Source organism: Annulohypoxylon truncatum, assembly GCF_022578515.1.
Source record: "Annulohypoxylon truncatum strain CBS 140777 unplaced genomic scaffold F4807scaffold_19, whole genome shotgun sequence".
NCBI lineage: Eukaryota > Fungi > Ascomycota > Sordariomycetes > Xylariales > Hypoxylaceae > Annulohypoxylon > Annulohypoxylon truncatum.
The window spans coordinates 571,196-596,440 of NW_025953805.1; the positions used below are offsets into that span (position 1 = coordinate 571,196).

The window sequence follows — 25,245 nt, forward strand, 5'->3', positions numbered from 1 at the left end:
ATTATTTAAGGATGTAGATTAAAATCTGGGGAAGAGTTCCAGAATAATTCTTGCCAAGACGTGATCTGACCGGGATAGGAGCTATGCCAAGAGATTCAGCAGGCTTTGATACAGTAGGAGACGACTTAGTACGGTCTCACTAGATCGAAGTCATACATGAGAGGATGCATGTGAAATGGGGGCCAGAAGGATTGGAGGTAACATATAGTAACCAGACTGCCAGAATCGCTCACCTCGATTGTTGCGAAAGTAGAGCGATTGTCAATACATGACTTTTTCCAATCGAAGATTCGAACGAGGCCAGCCGGGAGATGGCGGTCAAGGCTGCGGGGTTAGTAAAGTCTCAATCGAAAATAAGGAGGTTGGTATGGTCGAAGTCATCGTGATGCAAACGCAAGCGTTCGAAGAAGCTCCCAACCACCTAGTATCGATAGGACGATGACGACAACTCAGCCGTGATTTCGGTATTTCCAGCTATTTTAGAAGGTTAGCGGGTATATCCGTCCATATGAGCCCCACGTGGAGCTTCTGAAGGAAGGATTTATCTGCGCTATCAAGTTGATCGTCAGTGATTGGCGCTGGGTTCTCCAGTTGCTCGCGTATCGAAGCCAAGACGCTAAACCATATCTATGTAGGTACAGTACACATACAGCACACCGATAAACTATCTGCAAAGATTCCGAGGTCCTGCTCGGTGCGGATTCAATAATCCAAATGGTCAACCAGACAACCATGAAATTATCCAAACCCGAAGCTACCCAATTCCAAGAATCCCATCAATAAGGAGGATAGCATCAAAATTACCGCCAAGTACGCGTGGTCTAGGTTGTGGTCATCAAATGATGAGAAGGCCGACCGGGATGTTTCATGTGCGTTCCAAGTGGTAGCATTAAGAGATAAGCTATTGGCGCACGCACTATTCTGAATGGCCTCGGACATCCTTTTTCAACCACAACGTATATATATGTAGTATGTACCTAGTTATTTCCAAACACCATCAAGGCCAGTTTAATGAAGTTACCTAGATATAGGGGAAGGATATCTGTAAGGGAGATAAGAACAAGATCCAGGGTGCCTTTCAAATCAAATTAAGCTATTGAAAACAATCCAACGAAAGAAAAAGACTGCGTGCCGATTGCCGGTGAGCGGACAGAGCGGATGACCGGGGGAGGGTTAACGATACTGTCACAGAAATCAATTTCCAGACCCTAGCAGATAATATAATCTAGGTCTAAAAGATTTGATGCCCATCGACCCTAATAAAATGAATATCGTACCATTCGTCCATCGTCAATGGATTGGGCTCACAAGCTTAAAAAAACGTTGAAAGAATTAAAGTTATCATGTGTAATTTGCCTTCCAATTATTTTCTTGGTGTAAGCACTTTGGGTACAGCTTGTACCTACATGTCGGTAACCAGAGAGCTTCGGAGTAAGTCCATTCCATCAGGCACGGTCGAAAGCAGGTGAAGATCCAGCCCATCAATACATCAATCGATGCAACCATACATGCATAAACCCCGCATGCGGTACCTCCAACTGCTTAGCGATACGAAGAACAGCCTGCATTGCTGTCGTGGACAGTTATCATTCTCGTAATGGGCAACACTGACTCAGCAGTGTGATTCGGTTACGAGGTATGTATGAAGCGAGGTAGGATAGAACTAATATTGACGAGAGTGATATCGATCATATCTTACGTGTAAATTTGAACAGAGTCCAGCTGGACCAGTCTTTTACGAATCCTACGAGACAAAGAGGGAAAACCTTGACCAGGTATGTATGTACCTGTCTAGGTGCGCAACAGTCGTGACGAGTTTTGCCGAGACAGGGATGCTTGGATACTGGAATACTTCATTCCGTCCTAGCCTAATAGGGAAAGAAGAGGAAGCGTGATGGTCTGCTGATTGGTGAAGTCTGATTTGACTTTCCCTGTCTGGGGTAAGAATGGACCGCAAACTTGATCCTTGGCGTTTCCAAATTTCTGGCCTGATGGTGGCACTAGACAACTAGAGTTACTAGTGGCAACTAACACAGATATGCATAGGTCGGCCGGCAAGCGGCAACTGCAGCAACGCCAGTAAGTTCCAAAAGAAAGAGACCTTTGAGATCCTTGTCAGATCCTTGTCAGAATTGGGGAAAGATGATTGGAGAAAACCGGGTCCGTTATCGTGAGCTTCGTCGTCAGAATGCTCTTTTGGCTCTTTTGGAACTCGCCTACTCTCATATTTTTCCCGCGCCTTCTGAAAATTTCCCAGCTGGATCCCAATGCTAAAACATCCATATTACCTATCCGGACGTCAACTCCTACCCACCCCTGTCAACTGAAGCTAGATAATTAAGTCAGGTACAACCCTCCCGTCTGACAATATTACGTACCCCCATCTCCATTTTCTTCTTCGCACTTCATCCGAAAGCTCTCAAAAACTTCTCTCCGATCTCGTCTTTCCGTCCGTAGTCCAAACCATCATCTCTTTCCCGAAGACATCTTATCTACATCTACACATAACACATACCTACACATTTTGGTTCGCCTAACCAATCTGTTGTTTTAACTCATCGCATCGTGCACACCTACGCCGATCGACTTCCTACTTCGGTAGCTCAATCGGAAACATGTTCACCACCAACGTAGCCGTCGTCGCGCTCTCCGCACTTAGTCTCGTCTCTGCTCAAGCGAATTCTAACTCGACCTTCAAAATTGACCCGAGCACAGTCGATATCTCTGATCGCGGTAAGATATTTGTCTGATTCTAAAACAAATAACAGCTCTGAGCTTAATACTGACTATTCGCCGAAGTTGCTTGGTGCCAAGGACAGACGGACAGCTGCGGCACGCTTTGCGGTAATGCGATCAACAATGCCTGCTCAACCGTAAGTTTTTTTAGTAGTTGCTCTTGGAATTGAACTGAGCGCATGGCTAACTAAAGTGTAGGACACGTTAGATTTTACGTGTGAGTGCGAGGGCGGTGATTACCCCGACATGAATGACTTCCAGAACACGATGCCTTGGGTAAGAATGGATTTCCTCCTCGCTAACCTTTCCCGTTGTTATTCTAGGCCTTTAAGCTAATTTTACACGCCCCGGCTAGTTCGTTTGCGAGCGACTTCAGAGCAACTGCATCACGCAAGAGGAGAACAACGCTGCCGGCCAGAAGAACTGCACTGAAACGTTTGGTGATAAGTGCGGTACGGAAAATGTGACGGCTCATGCAGGAGAAGGAGAGTCAACTAGCAGCTCCAGCTCTGCGGCGCCTAGTGGAAGCGCTACTGCTGCTTCTAGTTCGGCTGCAGCGAGTTCGACTTCTAATGCCGGAGCTGTCCCCACCAACATTCAGTATCTCGGAAACGGTGCTGCTGCTGTTGCTGTCGGCCTATTCGCCTATATGCTCTAGGAGTAATAATGGGTGTAGGATGAATAATTGCCTAAAGGGTTTAAAAGCCGTGGTTGCTGATGGAATTGCTATAATGGCGCTGCCGTTCCTTTCTTGTACATTTCAACACCCGCAGCAATCATAATCCACCGGACTGGACATGTCATGTTGCACGTGACAACCCCAATTCACGAGGAGACGATTCGAGTATTGATGATTTAGCCTATGTCGATGGAGATTTTAATGTTTAAGTGATTAAGAGCATGGTACTAAGATCAGAGTTGCATCGCGGCTGTGGTTGGTAGGAGACTGTCAAACTTCAAGCTAGTTACTATAGCATGCCACAAAGCAGATACTGAACAATACACTTGATCAAACAAGGCCGGGTTCTTCTTTGGCTAATGTCGATCTATAAAGCCCTATGGTTGCGACGGCTTTGAGCTGCACCTCGGCTCTGTTGCCAAGGTCCGCTGCTTGTCCCAGAGGACCCAGAGATTGGATAAAGGCATTGTTCCAAGATCCTCCTTTCACGCATAAGTAATATGTTCAATTTTAATACAACCCATCCCACGACGAAGACTTTAAGCTGACACAGTTCAGTTGTTCACAAATGATGATAAGAGATGATTTCGGACTGTGATGAAGAGAGAATCAGGAATTCCTCTCACCGACAGGAAAAATCGTCTCGGGTCGTACTTTATTCGGCTCACTTTAATTCGTAATGGCTGAAACGAACCATTATACAGTGCCGGTAGGTACTCGTCATTCGTTTAGCATTGAGCTAGAATGTCTTGTTGCTTACGTTCCAACCGGGGGCAGAGATCCAGATGAATTCACAACTCAAGGTCTACCCCCTTTATTACTAGTCGATTTTAGCAATGAAGTTGAAGAAACAGCGGTTCTAGCCCATATACTCAATACTTTCAACAGCCACGGAATTCCCGTCATAAGTCAACCGAGCGAGCCAACACAGTCCTCAGCTGATGATATCGATCCTTCAAACTGGATAGTTGCTGCCGCGAGTAGTACGAATGAGTACTTCCTAGAAGGTTACTTCTGGCAGTTCCTCAAGATTCGCAGCCCAGTAATGTGGTCCCAAGAGGCAGCATTCGAACGGATCCAGTTCGTTGTCAACCTTTTGACATCCACTTACCGCCTTCGCGTTAACCCCACGTGCAACTTCGGCGTTCATGTCGGGGACGGTACGAGACTGTTCACAGCGGCTACGATCAAGAGAATAGGGGCTTTTCTCTGGGCCGCAGACCCGATTTTCTCCCGCCTCCATGCACCCTGGCGAAGGTACCACGACACCAGTCGGAGTATCCGTCTCGATAGTGCCCTTGCCCGCGGTACAACGGCTGAACAGGTTTCAAAGAAGTGGGAAGGTGAGTTTCACGAGGAATATGACCCCATACCAGTGACCGAATTTTCCAATACCTCCCGAGAGGAGACCGAGTACGGCGGCAAGGAAGGATGGGCAGAATTCGCGCGGTGGCGTAACGAGGCTGGTCCGTTTATAAAATTAGGCGAGGACATTGACGAAGCCGATAGAAATGGTGGTATCAGTGACGATAATGATGGGAACGATAGTAGTAACAACGATACTATCAATGGTGGTAGCAATGAGAGCAGTAGTGATGATGATGACGATGATGACGAATGGCAGTCTGAATCTTCCGACGAAAATGCCGCAGCAGAACCTCGTTTACCATCGCCCCGGGGTGTATTGGAAAAATGGCAGAGAGCGCTTGAAGAAGATCGACAAATTCCTGTCCCACCCGACCCAAATACCCTACATCGAAATATAGGATGGGTAGCCTGGGACTCGCTTCAGGATGAAAGGGTGTACGGGTGGCTTTGCCAGTATTGCCATGACAACTATGGACACACGAAACTCTATAAACTCCCGGCCAAAGAACAGATTACTCTCATGCTTAGGGCTCAATGTGCTATCTTTTACGGACACGCGGACATTCGATTGTTGGACGCCGATCAAGAATACGAAATCTTGGTTGCTGCTTCGCAATATATCGCGGCCGGGCGCAGCTCTTGGGATTGGAATGCTGAAACTGAAAGGTGGAATCTCGCATGGCGACGGGTCGGCAACATTCTCAGACACCCGGCTGCCCACCGGGAAATCAAGATCGATGCACCAAGCATCGTCCAAAACTTTGAGAACCTAGCTAAGCTTACCGATTTTCACAACGAAGATAACGAGCTAGGCATCGAGTATGTTAGCCCGCAGGACTACGACGAGGCTGCGCTAACGAACAAAGGTATCGAAAAGATGCTCCACGACCTGAAATCCTACGCCCAGCCCCCGGATCCTAACTTCATGGCTAATCTAGCAGATCCGCAGCAAGAAGGATGGTCAGACGACGGGAGATCGACGCATAGTTCTGATGGTTCTTCTTATGTTATGTCGAAGACAGAAGAGCAAATAACCGAACGTCTCCCAAAAGATTTCGACTACGAACTATGGGCGATGTTATTAATTGAGATCCAGGACGCTTGTAGAGTTAAGGGGCTGCGGAGCGAACATTCATCCGATACCTCCTGGCCTGTTTCTTTCCCTTCGGTTGAAACCGCTCCTCTTTGGCTCTCGAATACTTCGCCATCCACCCGTGCCCAAAAAATCGCGGATATATGGACATATATTGAAGGAGTCGAAACCGCGACACCCCGACCCGAAACCCCGATGCCCAAAACCCGAGAACCCAAGCTCCGGCCCCACAATCCAGATGACCTCGGAACCTCCTACAAGGCCTCGATCAACAAACTCGTTCCCATCGCCGAGGAAGAATGGGACCGCGCAGGATACCCAGCACCCTCGAACAACCCTCACTCCGACCCCAACATCACAGCAGAACAAGGCATCGCCGAGCTCTCCTCCTGCGACGCGGCGGCCACCGCAGCAGAGCTCCTAAGCCACCCCGGACCACCTCTCAACTACGACTTCGCGCCGTACACCCTGAGCTCGCTCAACTCGAACCAGAACCAGAACCAGAACCAGCAGCAGCAGCACGGCGCCACCGTCACCCACCGCAGTATCTCCTTCCGCGAAGCGGCCGGCTCGCTAGACGCGAAGTGGATCACGACCTGGATCCGGATATGCGTGGGCGTCGTCGGCTGGGCGCGGCGCGCCAGCGCGGACGAGTACGTGCGGATCCTGGACCGGGTCACGGCGCAGGGGCAGCGCGAGCTGAGGAGGGCCGGGGCCGGGCCCGGATACCCGGGCGAGGAGCGCGATGAGGCGGAACGGTATGATGTGTGCATGCTGCTCGAGGACCTCGGGCTGTTTGCTGAGGCGGCTTGGGTTTGGAGACGGGAGCAAGAGAGGGGGCCTCCTAGGTGAGGGGAGGTGAAGTGGGTTGAAGTTTTTACTTTTAGGGATTGGGTGGGTGGATAGGTAGGTAAGGTTGGTGTTTGAGGTAGGTTGCTTTAGGATCTTTTTGGCTGTTAATTTTATAAGAATTATATGAATCACATAAAGAATTAAGAATTATAACTGAAATACCATCGTCCTCAGTCTTAACTTTTATGTCTTACCTAGGTACCTAGTTGACGCTTCATGAATGAACCGACAGTCAATAATCTGGCTGCGTTGTTCCAGGTACCTACCACATAGGTACCCATGTAATCTCAAGAAAGGCTAGGTCTCCCCTTCCACCAGTAACACTCAGATCCAATATAATAGGTATCCTTGCGAGGTTGGTGTCCCGATTTACACGTGATATAATCAGAGCTGACTTTCCAAATTCGACCACTTACTAGGGTCATCGGCCAATCAGAACGGACTTGCAGGGATGTCGATTACCCCTTTTCAAAGGTTATTACAACCACTCCAGAATTTTAACTAGTTCATTGGCATGAATATAATATGGTACCTGAATGAAACATCACTTTTAACCTATTTTCGGTTTATTGAGTGATAGATAACTTACCCAGTTAGCATTTCCAGTAGGAGACCACCTACCTAGGAATTGTCGTTAGGGGCATCTATCAGTAAAAACGACTTATTAAGAGTTGCAGAGAAGCAGGCTAAATTTTCAGGTAGAGTATTATACGGCCTCTTGTAGTCCTCCAGGTTCCAACCATTTCCATGTAGGTACTTTGTGTGTCATTGGATTTTAATGCAGGACTAATCCGCTAGCGATATTCTGCATCTGAATTCATAGCTATCGGTTATCAAAAATAAAGGGGTTCCATCCATGAATACCAAAAATTGGGTTGACATCTTCTTTGCTCGCATTTAGCTATATATACCTAGGGCTTAACAAGTATAGTAAATTGAGGCACAGGTTGCAGCTGGAGCCCACGGACACCCATAGAAACTGCATGAATTTGTACCTACGCTGCTAACGGATAACCGTTACAATGGGATAAGCCATGTCATGTCATTTCATGAGTATCTATTACATTATCTTGGCATATTTGTAATGACGGAAATTATCAATAGGAGGCCAGATATTCTGTGGTGGTCGTACGATAAATTCCAATATAATAGTATATGCACTTGCCCTGCTAAAGGGGCTTGAACATGGCCCATTAAAGCCACAGTATGCTTAGTAGAATCGAATCGTCCAGAAACGCGGCTAAACGTATTCCCAAGATGCAGACGCGTCTGGTGAACCGCGACGCGTCTCTCGGTCGTTCGAATGACTCAACATATCCAAGGGCAACCACGGCAAAACTTCGCCCTACACCGACCGTCGTCACCGGCCTCGATAGAAGGGTTATAAGTCAAAAAAAGCCCAAGAATTTTCAACCGATGGTACTGATGGTAGAATGGTCAAGTTGTCTGGTACGGGACTGAATAATCTTGATACCACCATTCTAATCCCGTCAGAATCCACAGAGACGGTACAACCTAAAGCGACGATGGGGTACCTACCACCCTAGCCATGGTTGATCACTACCGCAAACTAAGTACTCCCAAGATCGAAAGTAATAGGGGAGGGCGCAGTAGCTCATTACCGGTTGATCCTAGGCAAAAAAATAGTAATGAGGCTGGGCCTGCAGGGGGACGATTCCTCCTGCGCGCACCTTTTTGGTGTTTCTCCCATTTTGCACTGCCAGGGTTCGATTCCACCTTTTGCCGTACCTTTTTTTACTTTTCCTTTTTTTTCATTTATTGAGTTCCCTTCACCCCTTCAACCCCTTTTATTCCTTCCCTGCAGCTCCTGGGATTCGTTTCTCCTAACTTTATCAACCAAATTCGTCGCACATACAAGCGGCATCGAAGGGAACTTCAAGGCTCACTCAACGGTGCAGCGCATAATGCATTTTTGGTTTGACGTCTTCCTTTCTACGGTATTTTGTATAACTTATGTCCTATCTACCTAACTAGTTATTAAGTCGTGTCCGAATAATTATTCTTTTTAATCTTATGAATTAAGGCCATATACATATAGAGGCTAGAATCCTTTCCGATCCTTAGTAGTGCTGTTTATTAATAAAATTGAAAACGTGAGGGAAAAAATAAAATAAAAACAAAAAACAAGTCTCCAAGCACCCGTTTCGAACCATCTTAGCTCAGTTGTGATGTTTGGACCCCGGGTTTCCTCATCGGTGTTTACGCATTGCTCGTCAACTGAGTCAAGTTGTTCATTTCAAACAAGTACTTGGAGAATTGTTGGAAGGCTCATCTTTACTTTGGTATATAACCTTACTGTGTGTCCTCGTACATTTTTTGTGGGCCCACTTTTATCTCCTTTTCCATCGTCACCTACCAAGCTACTGGCTTCAGGTTGTTCATTATTGTCCTACCACGAAAGAAATTCCAGGTTTTTGTTTCCATCCCTTTTCCTTAAAATTTCTCAAATTAACTCTTTATCTCAAAAGAGTACTCGATAGCGTCCTCTCCATTACTAGCTACCGGCGCATCTATCTAGATGTATATTTCCCACAATTCTCGTTTTAAACTACAGTGGGAGGATATGTGTGAGATCAACCCAGAAATACAGCGACACACTTTGCTAGAATATAGCTTGCCATCGAATCGCAACATATTAATTCTACTAATTATCAGGTATAACGTATGCTGATCGTCGGCAGCTAGGAAGCCTAAGACAAGAACGGAGCAAAATCATGGCAGGCCAACGTATGCGATTGAACTTGATGTTATCAATGCTTAAAAGCCATCAAGTATCCTTAGCTCGCTTCCTAGCCTCAAATACATGATAATCTCCATCGCGTGGGTGATGATATGCCAACTAAGTGCGGTGGCGACCAACCACTTTGCCGTCGTAGGCAAGCGGCCAATATAGAGCCAAATGTGCCTACCTAGGTAGACAAACATGGTCAGGGCGTAACCAATATAGGGGCGGAGCGTTGTGAGCCGTCTCCTCCTGTTCCCTATCTCATGTTTTTATTGCGTCCAGCCGCAGGACGTCAAACGAAGCAACGGTATGGGGAAGCGCATTGCGACCAACATAAGGGGTGAGACTTCATAGGGGGTTATTCAATTTGGTGATATTTGAGTCTAGATAGCGATTGTAAGTCTACTCCTTAAGTATAACTCATAGGTGATGCATATCAGGGTAGATAAACATTATGTTGTAAACCCCATAGATCTGTCTTTCTGTCTTTCCGAAGTATAGCAGCTAGCTCAATTTGCTTCTTACCTATTACACCAAGTATTTCCGGCCAGTCGTGGAGCTGTTGGTGCAAGTTATGTTGGAGAAGGTCGTTAGCCAAGTCCCTTAGCTTCTTCCTACCTATGCAACTTTGTTATCGAAGGCCAACTTATCTTAGGTCACTATCATCTACGCAGTACTGAATGTAGATTGACATTTTGAGACGTCTCTCCATTTCTTCCCGGTGATCTTCAGGGCGTATCTAGGTAGGTACGGCATATTCAGATATTACAATAGTTCGAAATCAATTGCTAGGTTTCCCATATGTTAGCACGCGTGATACGATAACCAAGAGAACTAGTTATGCAAATTTTTTTAGCCAAGCTCGGCAATTGATTCTGAGGCGAAATCGAAGTACACCTCAATTGGAGCCTGATAACCATAGTCACAAGACTTCTCAACACCGATGACGATAAAATGAAATGGTGTTCAACTGTCAATTTTGACTTAGCCCCGATTACGTAACCCACGACGGTTAGAATAAACTCCAAGACCAATAGCTCAGTCTCGGCTAGTCTTGCACTAAGTCTAGCATGTGCGAATTGTTGATAACTACTACGTAGTAGGTAAGAACAAGGAACATATTTGTCAGGGGTCTAGTCCTAACAGAAGTCTATCAGTGGGGACCGCAATGACAAACCCCTAATAAGAACTCCCGAGCATTTACCAGGATATAAAATACCCTCACTGCCCAGTGCCGCCCCAAGAGCGCCGCTTAGAAAGCAAAAGGGCCGAGCGCTCCTGATGAGCCGGGCTTAAGCGACTCGCGGAGGCAACCTGACTCCACGAAGACTTCACCTCAATATGCATGGATCTTGTTTCTCGGTCTCACATATGCATAGTAATACCCGTCTCATTGCCGGTCCAAAGATTTTTTTTTCCTTATCCATTTGAAGATCTATCATCAGATGTTCCGTTCAGAACCATGATCGCGTGTATTTTGATCATAGTAAAACATCATCAAATGTGCTATATAAAAGCAATTCGATGTTATGGTATCGCACTTAAAAAATCACCAGGATCTGTTTTCCCAACCGAGCCCGCCATGAAATGAAAATGACACACCGAACTATGCAACGATTTCCTTATGTAAATGAGATTTACGTCCTCCCTTTAATCATGTGATATCTCCAAGCCATTAACCACTCTGCTGTTCCATGTGGGTGGGCAAGTTGTAACTGGCATAATCAGCGTGGACGAAGGCCCTGTCCACTATCGGGACCGACTCCAACACGTAACCCAAACTCTCGCAAAGATCGTGTGAATCTCTCAATGTGGTAGACGCGTCGAGGATGATATCGACTTCGACGTTCAACTTATCTCCGGCGTGGTAGGCCTGCAAACCCTGAATCTGCTTGATCGTATTGGCAAAGCGCATTGCGAGGTAGAGCACTGTTTATCAGAATTAGTTACAATACATATCAACGAAGAAAACGTATGGGTTCTATGACTCACAGATGTTTCGCTGATCGGCGGTGGCAGAGAATCCGGACAAATTCTTGATATGCTGCAGCGAAGTTCGAGACCAATTGAAGATGACGACGAGTGAGAGAATAAGACCGCCTAGAGCATCCAGCCACCAAATCTTGGCATAGAAGCCAACAATGGGGAAGAATATTGATCCCAAGTTAAAGATTACGTCGGTCATTGCGTCCTCAGCCAAAGCCTGGACGCTCGAGTTCTTGACCAAACGACACCATAACCAGCAGAGTCCCTTGATTAGGACCGTCCCAAACATTATACTGAGAGCAGGTATCCCACTAAAAACAGATTAGCATAATCAACCTGAGGAAGAACAGCAGTTACTTACACCTCGATCAGCTCATGGTCAGGCGAAAGCAATCGTGAAATTGATTCCAGCGCGACTTGAACAAACGATGTTATCATGATAACCGAGAAAACAAGAACGCCTAGAGGCTCCAATCTGCGTCTCCCAACCGGGTACTTGTACTGATCTTGTCTGGAGATTAACCAAGTCGTCGTCCATACTATGACCGTCGATAGGAAATCCAGCACGGCATCGACCAAACTAGCCAATACTGACATAGATGATACGGAAATAACGACTGCGATCTTACCCGCTAGTAAGATCACATTTGCCGCAAAATTGACGTAGATGGCTGTCGTGACGATCTGGTCGCCACTGTCTAATTCCTCGTCCTCTTCTAGCCACGGAATCTCTGGTTTTGGTCCGTCCCACTGATCGTCATCCTCGTCATTGTTGAAGAACAAGGGAGTAGTCTCGGTGGCACGGTAAATGTCCTTGGGAGTACGCTTCACCTTGGTCACGGGAAGACTTGGCTCCGTATCCTTGTTGGCATCGGCATCCTCACTGACAATAAATCCGGATTTCTGAGGACTTGAAAAGTTCGTAATGGGAGTGATTGGACCACCCGATCCATCGGAACCCTGACCACTTCCTTGGTTGCTTTTGCCGATACTAACGGCACTTGCACTCGAATACTCTTCGGAAATGGTGGTTGGAATGTCGAGGTCCTTAAATGAGCTGTGATGTAGTGTATTGTACTCATTGACGAGATCATGGGGTAAACTGCTGTCGAGCAAGCGGTCAATGTAAATGTATTGCTGTACCAGAAAGTTGACGCGTTCGTAGTATTCACGCAATGGCTTCCTCATAGCACTCAATTGCTCTTCCGTCTTCCAGTAGCGCCCCCACTTGTATCTTGGATTCGGGTTGCCGATAAGTCGCATAGAACGCATAGGGGTGCTGTTGAGCAATTGACTTAGCCGGCGCTCTTCGGTTGAGGTCCGGCGGTGATCCCCATCATCGGGCTCGGAGATCGAGTATGAGGGTGGCAACAAGGCGGATTCTTCGTCATCTGCAACGTTAGGCATTGCGCCGCGCCACGTGCTTCCGTAGTTGTGTAAGGAGCCATAGGAACGGTTTCTGAGAAGCTGAGTGAGGGCGCCGTGGCCGCGAGGTGTTATAGGAGCAGCATTCTCCTCCTGCGAGAGAGCGAAGGATCCCTTCATGAAAGAGGTGAATCCTTCTCGGCGCGGGTCGGAGGTAGATAACCGGGCGGCGGAGTTATCCACGGACATGTTGGCGGTGATGTAGGTGAGATATGGATGCGGGTAATACGGATAGAAGAGAAGAGAAGGGATGAAAAGGAAGAGAAGATAGCAATTGGGCAGAGAAGTATGTTTGTGGAAGCGGGAGTGAGAGTGATGGTGGGATGCTGGAAAATAGTAATGTGACGGCGCACTGCGTAAGTAGACTTAGCTAAAACTAGTGTAGCTACAATTGGAAATAGAGACGTTTGTTTTTTCCCAGTTTCGACTAGCGAAGGGGAAAAATAACTCAACCGAAGATAAACAGAACAAATCTAAGACACTTGGCGAGGTATTAAAAAAAGGCATATGAAAATAAATTTAAAGAGACGCTTACGCAGTGGTCGTTTCCTAATATTGTTTTGTTCTATCAATCCATTGTTCTTTCTAGGGCATGTTTTAGACCTGCACGCCGAGTTCCCAAGGTAACATCGAGTGGACCCTGCAGGCGCTCTGCGTCGTTGCTTGAGGCTAACATTTACGTACTGTCGCCTTTACTGTGCGCAGTATCGGCGGCTCCAGTGGGTCGGCAGAACTATCTCCAGAGCTTTTTAGAGGGTCTTCGAGGGTCTTCAGAGGGTCTGCACCTTGCCTACACCCTGCCTGCACCCTGTTCGCAGAAACTCTCCACGCCAATCACACCTATTCGGGTATAGCTTGCCAAGCCGCGGCGTCTTGTCTATGCATCACTCAGCTTCAGCGCTGCAAGTGCTAGCATCTCTGAAATGACTTGCCGTCGCAGTTGTGATCTGAACCGCCTTTGATCGTCGCTCTCCTTTTTATCCTCCTTCCGCCATTTATCTCCGAGCACATCCGCATCTGCACTGCCGCATCCGCGTACGACCTGCGTCCCCTATCCCCTCACTTAACACTTATAATATACATATATACTGTACCTAGGGCATGCAGTTCAACTCTATTTTGTTTACGTCTCCCGCGTCTTCAACGTTTCATTGACGGATTTCAACATGCATATTACTATGTGCATAATCCCTTTGTGCTTGCTTGTGCTTTAAGTACGAGGTCTGCCGCGACCCGGCTGTCTCATACAAACGCCAATGATTTGCACGCTTCGTAGGCTTCGGATGGTACATCACCTGCGATGTATCCTATCCTGCCTAGATAAGACAAAGCAGCCGAATCCGATGTTGTTCCATTCCCGAGGATCATGCAATTGCTGGATCTCGGTCTCCGATGCCATCGTCAACCCCGCCTTCTGTTTCGATTCACGTTTTTGCTGCCTTTGCCGCTGATACCTTCTCTGCTAACAATGCAGTCGCTTTGACAATCAGGTCATGCTCATATCCATGTATCTTCTGCTCTAGGTCTTCTAGGCTTTCTCCCTCCTGGATCTGGATTTTCTGAACTAGAATAGGTTCGCCACGGTCGACTTCGGCAATGACATAGTGAATCATGATTCCAGTTGTGTTGTCCTCGAGCTTTCCGGCCTTGAAATCCTCGTAGGCTCTTTCAATCGCACCAGCACCATCATACGCACCTGTGAGACATTGTCAGGATCAAAACGAGAAGGTCATGCAGAGAGATTTAAACGCACCCGGTAAAGCGGGGTGAAGATTTATGATCGGCACACCGGCAGTACTGACCGGCCGCAGGAAGTTCGTCGACAGAACGTGCATCCAGCCTGCCAAGACGACAAGGTCCGGTTTATCTCGCAAGATTCTCTCAGCCAAATCGGCATCGTATCTCAGGCGTGCCTCTTTCAACACCGCCGGATCCTTCTCCCCGAGTTTTTGATATCCATCTTTGACCAAGTTGAAGTAGTCCGTAGGAATGCCGGCTTTCTCTGCCCTCGTGGTAGCATATGCCCCTTTCCTATTTACCGTCACTTTGATAATCTTGCCCCGTATGCTATCAGGTGCGTTGGAAGCGCACGAGTCGATGAGTGCCTGAAGATTTGTTCCATTTCCACTGCAAAGTACTGAGATCCGTGCTTCAGCCATGATAATGCGAGATGCTTTACTTAACGCAATGCACAACGGGAGACCCAACAGTAGAGGAGTTAGTTGTATACTTCCAAGTTCTACTTCAATATTCCGAGAGTGGTGAAAAACGAAAAAAATATTGCATCGCGGGGTACCAACTCAATAAAGAAATAATTTGCTCAATTGAGTTTATGTAGCACCCCAGTTACGTAACGAATATATACCTTTATCGAGGTTCATAGTGTGGCATTTGTGGGTCCTTACTAATCGCATCCCGGGATGGGCGGACCGGAACAATTTGATTCAATGCTTCGAACTCCGAGGAACCCGGTGACCTTCCGGGCCTGGCACGGAAACACCGGAGACCAGTTTAGGACTTCTTACGGCCAAGAAGTCAACTGTTAGCGCTTATAACAGCTTTATAACATTGACTTAGGATGCCTTCATTCATGTTGTTAGTACTGTGCTTTAAATGGCGGGAAAAGGCTCCAAATAATTAAGGGATATTCAAATGTTAACCTACGTCCTGATTTTTATGTAATTAATTCTACGCTGTAAATATCCTCTTCTTAATATTATTTCGTTTATTTTGGAAATACTTTTCTTTAGTAGATATGCAATATATCATGAGGTACTAGCACTGGCTCGTCACACCTCGTGCTGTCGTCGCTTCAATCACGAGAACGGGCCGTTCTTTCAAAATATGGATACCAATAATTAACAGATATACTGATTTCTAATGTAGTTTCTCTTATGAAGATCCTTACTTTTCTCTATTTTTAGTATGTTTATTAAGGAAATACATAGTAACATAAAAGACCTTCTATACGAAAGAAGGAGGTTTTGTCTTAGTCACTGCCCATTTTTCTAATTAAACCTCAGTGCCGAAGGCACAAGGAGGCGTCACAAACTAGGTAGTGTAAATTATATCCAGGATCTCGTTCCCACACGATATTCCTTGAGAGTTGGAAGGTACATTGTTCTAGATTACAATTGTCAGTTGGTTAGCTCTATCGTCTTGGTAATTTTCTTAACCCGCAAAGTATACATCCACCTATCTAAGTAATGACCAGAGAATTATAATAGTGAAGTGATAAAAACATAATGTATGTGCATTCATAAGAGATAGTATGTCTAGGTATGAAGTAAATATAGACAGCAAAAAGATATCACCATGCCATGTTGTTGATACAACTTTCTAAGCATGTGCGGGGCAATAATATCATCCTCTTCGAACCTCGATTGGCGTAATAATGAATCGTTACCAGGAGGGTACTTTTGATTAGCTATTGCCGTATTGGGTGTCCTAATAATAGGTACGTGACACATCTAGATGATCGGGAGGATCATCTAGGTAAGTGGCACTAGATATTCCACCTAATTCGTCACTTCAGAGCTTATTACCTATGAATAATGTCGAAAGCTCAGACCCTTCTACAATATGATTAGGTATAACATCGATCTTCATCGGTGGACGGAGAGTATCAGTCCTACATTTGCAACTTTTGCAGTTCTAAGCTCCACATATAACACGGCGGTGGTCTCTTTACTCACCCGAATTCCTAGATAAGTGGAAACTGCAACGTTAGAGTCGGAGGCCGACATAGAGCGAATACCACATCTGGCCTCTCGCTATTAGTATTAATCCATTGTCCGCGATGCAACATTTGTTTACTGGTGATAGTCTGACCAATCGCGATGATCGTTTTTACTGAGACCGGTGTTAGCTACTTGCCGTGGTCTGTCGATACCTACCTTCGAGGTTTCTGGAAGTCAACTCTAATAATATAAAAGCTTAAAGCTTGGTTTATCAATGGTCATACGTCTTCACACTAGAATTAACATCTAGGATTTTGCAACTTGCCTGAGACTATTGAAGACTGTATTCACTGCCGACAAAATGCCTTCAGAAAACACATCAACTTCGAACGTCAATGTGATGATGCCAAGCAAGAACATTATCATCGATGGAGTACTTCGCTATCCAGTCACTGGTTCGAAAGCTCTAGTTGTTGGGGCTGGTGTAGGTGGTTTGATGGCTGCCCTAGAATGTTGGAGGAAAGGTATCGAAGTCGAGGTCGTTGAGAAAGCAGATGTGGTCCTGGGCCAAGGTATATATACTAACATGGCTCCTCCTCATTATGTTGAGTAAACTGATAGGAGATAAATAGGCGATATCTTCAGCATTGGGCCTTCGGGTCTCACAACCCTTCACCATTATCCCAGTATGCTAAAAGAGTATGAGGATATTGCTTGGGATAGTCGCGTTTCTTTTCATGTTAGAGACGGCACGGAAACATTCCAAGCTGAATTCGAATACAATCAACAAGGAGTCGCTGAGCATGGCGCCTATCCACTTAGAATTAAAACACTTCTGGGTCGTCATTATTGTGCCCAGATGCTTCACAACCAATGCAAGAGACTCGGCATTCCTGTTACCTTCGGTGTCGCTATTGAGAAGTACGAGGAAGATGTGAATAAGGGTAATGCCACTGTGGTATCTCATGATGGCCGTCAGTTCACAGCCGACGTCGTTATAGCTGCGGATGGCATCGGTACCAAATCTCAGTAAGTTTATTTATCATTTATTTTATTATCTCAAGTCACCTTTGTAGCTTCCTCATTACAGCTTTTGTAATCTTCTTCACACCCTTTCCATGTATACATTATTGATGCTACCTATATAGACTACAATTCTAACTTGAGGTGCTATAGTGGAGTCACATTAGGTTATCCAGTGAGAGCGATCAAAACCGGATATGAGGTCTATCGCACAATGTACTCAACACAACATTTAAAAGATGCGCCCTTCATAGAAAATGCTTTGCAAGACTTGGAAAGGCCTCACACAATGATTCTACTAGCTCATAAGCTCGTACGTCACATGGGTTCCCCCCCTCTCCTTTAAGGAGCTGAAAGTTCTAGGTCGATCTAATAGACAATCACTAACTTTCATTGTTACAGCATGTCTTCTTAACCATGAGTAAATTTCATGTATCGGTCGGTATAACTACCGAAGTAAGATAGCTTGTCATCAATTGTGACACAAGCCTGCTTTATATAGTCGCTAATAAACGTTACAGGACGATGACAGGACGGTAGCAGAATCTTGGTCAACTACGGTGCCAAACGAAGCTGCACTATCAAAACTTCCTGGCCCGGAAACATGGAGTCCTTTAGTACGAGAGATGATTCTTCATGCACCCGAAAACAGCATCGTACGATGGTCATTATGCTTTCGAGATCCCCAACCTCGGTGGACATCGTCCGGTGGACACATTGTCCAGCTCGGCGATAGTGCTCACAGCTTCTTGCCAACTTCGGGAAATGGTGCTATTCAGGCCCTTGAAGATGCCGCCTCACTTGGGGAATGTCTCCGCCTAGCGGGCAAGGGAAATGAGGGAGTCGCGACTAAAGTTCACGAACTACTGCGGTGAGCTCTTCCTTCTCCGCTCTCATTAGATTCCCTATTATCCAAACGTGTCAGGAAACACGTGCTCTTTTAATAGAAAGCTGATTTTCTTGAACCAACAGATATCAGCGTGTTTCACTTATCCAGCGTACAGGCTTCGTCAACATGCAGAATGTCCATCGTGAAGTCGACGCGGTAAAATCCCAAAGCAACCCACCGATGCTACAGGGCAAGTGGATTTGGGGACACAAACCGGAGAAGTACGCAACTGAAAATTTTGCCAAGGCGCGAGCCCACCTGGAAAGTGGAAGCCCTTTCGAGAATACTAACCTGCCTCCCGGTCACAAGTGGAGCGACTGGACTATGGAGGATGAACTCGCTAAGCACAAGGCTGGTATCGACACGGAGGCACTTACCAAAAGCAATGGTGATTGGGGCTTAATCTAAGGGACCACGGTGCATCGTAGTATGAAAGGGTTGCTGGGTTATAAAAAAAAGGGGGTGGGATTCTTCTAGGTAGATTGCTACTCATGTGTATTGAGATATGTATTATTTTTGCTAGTACATTCAACAACCCAAATAGATGTTTCATTATTATTTCTTCGTATTCAGTTGAATTTGACTTACCTAGTTCAATTACATCATCATCTTTTATTGGTTGGATATATGCGTTGTGAGGCTATTCAAGCAACCCCTTTTGCCCCACAATTTACCCCTGAAATCCAGTCCATTACCGGCACCTGGCTTTCGGTCTACCGGTAGCCTATCTGTATATGTGATATATCGGTACTTGAATTCTAAACTCTCATATACCAGCTATCCGGATACCCAGTAGGAGAAATCTTGACGTAAGATTCAGATATTCAGCGACCTAACTTAAGGCTTAGAGAACTACCTACCTAGTTAGACATACTGCTCCTTCCAAAGTCCGGCGCAGGTGCACCTTCCTAGACTCGGAGGTGCTTCCTATATTCGGTTCACCGTCCTCAGTATAAAGATTTTTTTCGGGCTGATAGCCGTTCCTTCTCTAACTCAAAGGCCCCTGTTCCATATCAACAATCTATACCGCCACATTTTACATCCTTGTAACTCACCTATGTAAACACTTCAAAAACATGACAATAATCCATAGATAGCGTGTTCTAGGTTGAATTGGTAGTTGAAGCCTAGGTGGCTTTATCACTCAAAACTCTATCCATGTGTCATTGGAAACCTACTATTTGTGCTTTCGAAGAGTATCCTCCATGTATAAAATCTAGGACTTCATAAAGCTTTTTGATTCCTTTTCTTATTCTCTTAACTACATCTCTTTATAGTTTCTTTAAAGGCTTCCACTTTATTACTTCTCCTATCACCGGCGAAAGGGAGTGAGTAGGTTCGCCTGTGTCCACTAAATTCCTACACCCTGCCTCCTGGGAGGGTGGGTTTAGTGATAATAATATTCACTTCAAGTGCAACTTCTTAACTCGACTTACTTTCCAGACGATGGCATATATTCTTGTATATCGTGTATATACGCGTGGCCACGATGATGGGACAGCCAATGATTGAATTATCGTCCTGGATGGCTGCCGTAGACTGGTAAATTTCACGTCTGCCCCGATCTTGATATCCTTGGCTACAAGCATGGAATTAATTGTAACTAACGAGTGCTTGCTGACGATGACCGCTTTGTTAGCTAGTCTTCAACGAGTTTGGCGTTACACCTTTGCCTCCGGGTCTCAGAGTTTTTTCTCGCCTCATGTTTGCTCGCGGCATTCTATGCCTATGGTTCAGTCCTTGGACCTGTAGCAACCGCCCCGCCTCTTTGGATGTCTAGCTAACAGTTTGAAGAACCGATTCATTGACCAAGGTCAACGGTTACTTACATCCCTTCGAGTGAGAGGAGCAGCAGCGGCCATGTAAGGGCGGTGACTGGAGCACAACACATAGCACTGAATCCGAGAGAGAGAGCAAACAGGAGAGTTGCATACCAACTTGAATGCGTACGCAGGACACTCATGGGTCGTGGTTGTGACACTGGCTGACTGGGTTGCGGACGTATTAGAGACTCAGGCCTTCATCTCACTTTGACAGTGAATGTCCACAAACAGAACTCGACACTAGCACCGAAGATTATACGTTACTGACCCTGACTTGATGTCTCTCAGCATATCCGCCAGGGTTATTCCTGGAATAAATGAACGAGGAAACAGGCTCTCTCTAGGTAGCCTAAGGGGGAGTCTGATCAGACTCCCATCCATCGCGAGGAGACCAGCCAGGACAACGGGCTCAGCGCCCATGAAGCTGAAGATAGGCCTTTGGGACATACCGACGCTATCTTCATCTCGCGATTATTAGGGGAAGGTGAACCGTCGTAAATCCAGACATGGGTTGGCTATTTGAGTAAGCCTGTCGTGAATGATATTTCTCGGTAGCATCTCGCCCTGGCGAGACTTCCAAAACGTGTGGAATTATTGAATAAACATGGATGACTGGATGCTGTATCAAGAGGCGGGAGTTGAATATAGTCACATCCGCAAATCCGATGATCGCCCTCATAGGAATTCTTCTACCTATGAAAAACCTTGGCAAAGTCTAGCCTCTGTACTACTTCAATTGGGCATTGAATTTCTTTGGGTCTTACTCAGATAGCCTCAGACAGGGATTGCAACGTGCCGGACAAGGAGGGCCGCCGACTTAAGTTAAAATATCATAACCAATTTAAGTTCTGGTTGACTCTAGCCTTATTTGGTATTGGCATGAGACTATCCAACACTTGAAGATGTAGGTAGTCAGCCGATTTAAGGCTGAAATGTTGGTATGTGTATTGGACGTCATTTTATTCGGACTCCGTAAATCCAATTAGCAGCTTCGTTCGCGAGTATGGGCCAACAAAGATTGGGTCTCTTTACCAGATCGATATCATGTCAATTGCCTATTCAAATAGCCTTTCGCCTTTTTGCGAATCTAGACCTCAGACATCAACAGATCCCATTACGTAAACTACCGTCTTTTCTCTTGTCAACAAGTGCAAAGACATCCACATTCCACAATAACGTGGTTGATGTCATTGGTATGCAGATGAGTTTTTAAGGGAATTTGTTGCTAGCTGAAGTAGCACGTCCGTAGAAATTAGAGATGATTTCGCTTGGCGAAGATCTGCCCGAAGATCAATTACCACAGGAGAAGAGGAAGGATCGAAAAGGCATAATGACGACTACGTGGCTGCGTTGGCGGCGGGGGGTGGGAAGTTAAAGATGCCCGGGGCTGGTCTGATTGATCGATCGTGCGCGTCTCTTGAGTACTGCGTGGGCTTATTTACTTATTTTCCAAGCCCGTCGCTGGGTGCGCTGTTTATGTCCAATCTGGTCAATTATACCCGTCTCCTCTACCACTCGACATCTGACACTAAACAATGCCTTGTTATTGAACCTGGTATCTTGTCCTGTTGGGATCAAGTAGGAAAGTGCTCCGCTCAGGCCAAACAGCAATATTCAAGATATATTCAAGACCGAATTCATATATGTAGGTAAGCAATTCATGGCATCGCGTATATGTATAATATAAGGGGATGGTAGCATCAGGATTCCCACGTCAGATCTGATCAGTGATCTCCGGGCTGCCGGTCTTTTTCGAGCTTTTGAGCTCTTAGAAGTTAGAACCCCTGGATGGTGTGGTCCACCGACGCTAAGGATTATTGGCTGGGATATGGATGGGGCGAAAGTGCAAGCTAACCAAGTGAACCCCTGAGCGATCATAATGGAGTACCTGGATACGTATGTAAAACGTCTAGAAGCTTCAGAGCGACTGAATTTCCAAGGCAAAGTCCCATTCTTATGAATCGAAGATCGACGATGCATGTCGTGGAGTTCGTTTCTATGGAGTATTCCGCTCAGCCCGTGCAATGCTTCATATTTATATTTATCCGAGTCGGAGATGGTAGAGTCAACAATGCGGTCCGGGGCAAAAAAAGCGGCTTTCAGGTTTTGACTGGACGAATACGAGAAGAAGATCGGGGCCTCTGGAGGGGATTATTTATACATAGTACTTAAACATGGCTCCCCCCAGTCTTCGGGTCTACACACCTTGCCCTCTCGCTCAGGGACCGCTCCACAAAATCACTAAAGATCAGGAATGTATCTCGAATTGTAGAAGATGTACTCGTAAGTATTGGTCAAATGCGGACCTCACACGTGGGGTTCAAGCTGGTAACCGCCGCGTCGCCGGGCGCTTGGTCAGCTTAAGTAATGCGCCAAACGAGGTGTTAAAATTTTTGATCCGAGACTGATGGGATTCAATTTAAGACAAGCTCTATGCCTATCGCAAGCTTACATAGTAGACTGAATCGAGAGATGGACAGATGGTTGCGGCATAGGTAGCATGACATCTCCGTGGCTGAGGGGCGCTGCCTTAATGGGAGGTTGAAGGGAGCAAAAGAGCGTGACATACATACAAAGTACGTTAAGAACATATGTCTTAATATCAATGAACTTAAGGCATCTTTTTGGCGGACCGAGACAAAGCTTGATAATACATACTTTTGCAGCGTACACATCATGATCTATATGCACGCTTACGCTAGTTCGACGTTGCCCCTTCGGCTTAAGGTACCTCCATTGAGGATTACCGTATCATTGAAAAGCTAACTCGGCAGCTCGGACTCTTGAATAGACAAAAGCCGTCCGACGTTCAATGTCACTATACTTCTTTCCAAACGAATGGTTCGTACCTCGGACGGCGCCAACGGCTAGATGGGTAATCCTGGAAGACTAGCAACTAGTAGAGCGGTATAACGGCAACCGAAAGGTAGTACAGGATAGATTAGGTAGGTACAGCGTACATCGCGAAATAGGCCTAAAGTTTATTATCAACTTCTTCGCTTCGCTAAAGTTAAGGTTGATCATGACAGTTAAACCTATTTGACGATGTTAACAGCACTTAAATCTAACTTCGCCCCCCCATGCCTGAATGCCTTGGATTCAATGTTTATCGCTTACACACTGCAATTTGCAACTTCAATCACTACATAAACTGTTTTAGATCCTCCCTCGCATGGGTCCACGGGTCTTTTGTTCGATTGATGCAAAGATAATTGACAGCATTGTGTTCTTATAAAGCCCTAAGGCGGTGCGGTGGGCGGTGGGTAGGTAATCTGGGTAATCGATTTCCTACTACTAAATCATTAGAGGCTCTGCTCGATTTCAGCTCGAGTTAGGCTTGTTTGTTCTATGGGCCTCTGTTAATCATTTCCATTATGCTACACAGTAACCCTCGTGTTCGTGGGGCTGATCTCTGATTGGTTCAAAATTTGACAACTCCTTTACATAAATCGTCACATTAGCGAACTAAACAAGTTTGAAGTTGGAACAATACGATATCTGCTTTTGCACTTTTTCGCCAACTTTTTTTCTTCTTTGCTTTTCACAAATATCTCAATAATCAATTGGATTTTCAGTATAAGCTGCCATTGCCGGCTATAGTTCGTTCGTCATGCCTCACTATTGATTTACGAAGAACATAAATATCTATCTACCTACCTCCTAGGTAAGTCAACACTTAAGTCACTACTCCGTATCAGTACCGGGAAATAATAATCGGGTACAATTCTACCAGGTGCGCGTATGACACATGCATTCCTTGTGGCGTCAGCGCCTGCGTACTCTGGCGAGTTTAGCTAGTTTTAAAGGAGGTTGGCAGGTTGGCAGGTGAACTGCTACAAATGTAGAATGCTGTCCCGCACAACATGCTGCCCCCAGGTGAACACATTGCATGCCATCTCAGCGATAGCCCAAGCAGTTGCCAAGGTAAATCGTTCTCCGTTAGGGTCCTTTGGTTTCCCAGTTAGCTCCTCTACCCCTAGCAGTACCTCGCCGATTCTAGCGCCTTTCTTCCTGGGTTTACTGGGTTTATCAGCCCAGTGTCCACAGATATGCAGCTCGTCCATGATTTGTACAATACGTACGGTACATATATCCATGGGGCAGATGTGGTACCAAAGGGAGCAAAGGGGGAGGATGCTGCTTGTTCAACTTGGTCCGATTCATCAAGGTGAAGCATTCAAGATGTAACCGTTTCCCCGGGTTCAAAGCCGTTATTACACAACTGGCATCCTGAAATCTAGGCCTCGACTAGACGAGCGTTAGAAGGGACTCGACGGCCGTTCAATTCTTTTCGTTCTTTTGCCAACAGAAAATTGTTAACCCCCTTTACAATTCCAGCGCGCTCCTTCCAAGCAGGTCATCATCCATTGCCGCGAAGCCCAGAACGTCGGCCAATTGCAAGAAACTGCAGGCCCCGTGGCCCGTATCTCAAGGTACCTCAAGTACCTGGACACTTGATCGTGCAATGCATGATCAAATGCAGCTAGCGTGCCCTGATAACTCCACTCGTCATCCACCGACCGCCCGATTTTATCCAAAAGAGGTAGCACCCTTTGTATCTGATGTACCATTTCGCATCTGAATGTACCTATGGTATGTGGGAAGCTGGTAGATTCAGGTCACAATAGAACTGGAACTCTCTAAATAAAAATAGAGTCTAGTATGGATGGGCATGATGGATTACAACAATTCCATACCATACAATCCATTCAATGCCCAAGGTACGCATGTGTATGTACCGTGCTATGTACGCATGCAGGTAGGTTGAGCCAAGAGTGCCTTCCAGGTCCAGGTTTTTTTTGCCCGTGATTGGAAAGAATCATGTACCTGCCCAGAGCATTGGCGAGAACGTACGCAGTAGGAAAAATAACGTCTCGCTCTTGCCTCTTCCTCGCCTGACTGACACCACACAACCGTACACCATACACCATACCTCCTCGTCACT

The 25,245-nt window shown here is 46.1% G+C and overlaps 5 protein-coding genes across 5 annotated transcripts; 3 read left to right on the forward strand and 2 right to left on the reverse strand.

Moving 5' to 3' along the window:
• The first annotated feature begins 2,449 nt into the window (after positions 1 to 2,449).
• Positions 2,450 to 3,594, forward strand: F4807DRAFT_109492 (uncharacterized protein). Its single transcript, XM_047992740.1, has 4 exons — positions 2,450 to 2,733; positions 2,800 to 2,873; positions 2,935 to 3,012; positions 3,092 to 3,594. The coding sequence occupies exons 1-4, from the start codon at positions 2,616 to 2,618 to the stop codon at positions 3,392 to 3,394; spliced, it is 573 nt and encodes a 190-aa protein (XP_047853604.1). The 5' UTR covers positions 2,450 to 2,615; the 3' UTR covers positions 3,395 to 3,594.
• Positions 3,595 to 3,759: 165 nt separating this feature from the next.
• On the forward strand, positions 3,760 to 6,860 carry F4807DRAFT_428849 (uncharacterized protein). Its single transcript, XM_047998287.1, has one exon. It carries the CDS (start codon positions 4,095 to 4,097, stop codon positions 6,726 to 6,728), a length of 2,634 nt encoding a protein of 877 aa, XP_047853605.1. The 5' UTR covers positions 3,760 to 4,094; the 3' UTR covers positions 6,729 to 6,860.
• Positions 6,861 to 10,446: 3,586 nt separating this feature from the next.
• Positions 10,447 to 13,444, reverse strand: F4807DRAFT_428855 (uncharacterized protein). Its single transcript, XM_047998288.1, has 3 exons — positions 11,822 to 13,444; positions 11,467 to 11,771; positions 10,447 to 11,403 (listed from the first exon to the last, which is right to left on the reverse strand). The coding sequence occupies exons 1-3, from the start codon at positions 13,072 to 13,074 to the stop codon at positions 11,150 to 11,152; spliced, it is 1,812 nt and encodes a 603-aa protein (XP_047853606.1). The 5' UTR covers positions 13,075 to 13,444; the 3' UTR covers positions 10,447 to 11,149.
• Positions 13,445 to 14,309: 865 nt separating this feature from the next.
• F4807DRAFT_461207 (phosphoribosylglycinamide formyltransferase) lies at positions 14,310 to 15,044 on the reverse strand (the record flags this gene model as incomplete). Its single annotated transcript, XM_048001649.1, has 2 exons — positions 14,310 to 14,581; positions 14,639 to 15,044. 2 exons carry the CDS (start codon positions 15,042 to 15,044, stop codon positions 14,310 to 14,312), a joined length of 678 nt encoding a protein of 225 aa, XP_047853607.1.
• A 1,771-nt stretch (positions 15,045 to 16,815) lies between these two features.
• On the forward strand, positions 16,816 to 19,035 carry F4807DRAFT_428860 (FAD/NAD(P)-binding domain-containing protein). Its single transcript, XM_047998289.1, has 6 exons — positions 16,816 to 17,137; positions 17,198 to 17,594; positions 17,742 to 17,901; positions 17,991 to 18,044; positions 18,110 to 18,459; positions 18,561 to 19,035. Exons 1-6 carry the CDS (start codon positions 16,927 to 16,929, stop codon positions 18,883 to 18,885), a joined length of 1,497 nt encoding a protein of 498 aa, XP_047853608.1. The 5' UTR covers positions 16,816 to 16,926; the 3' UTR covers positions 18,886 to 19,035.
• The last annotated feature ends 6,210 nt before the right edge of the window (positions 19,036 to 25,245 follow it).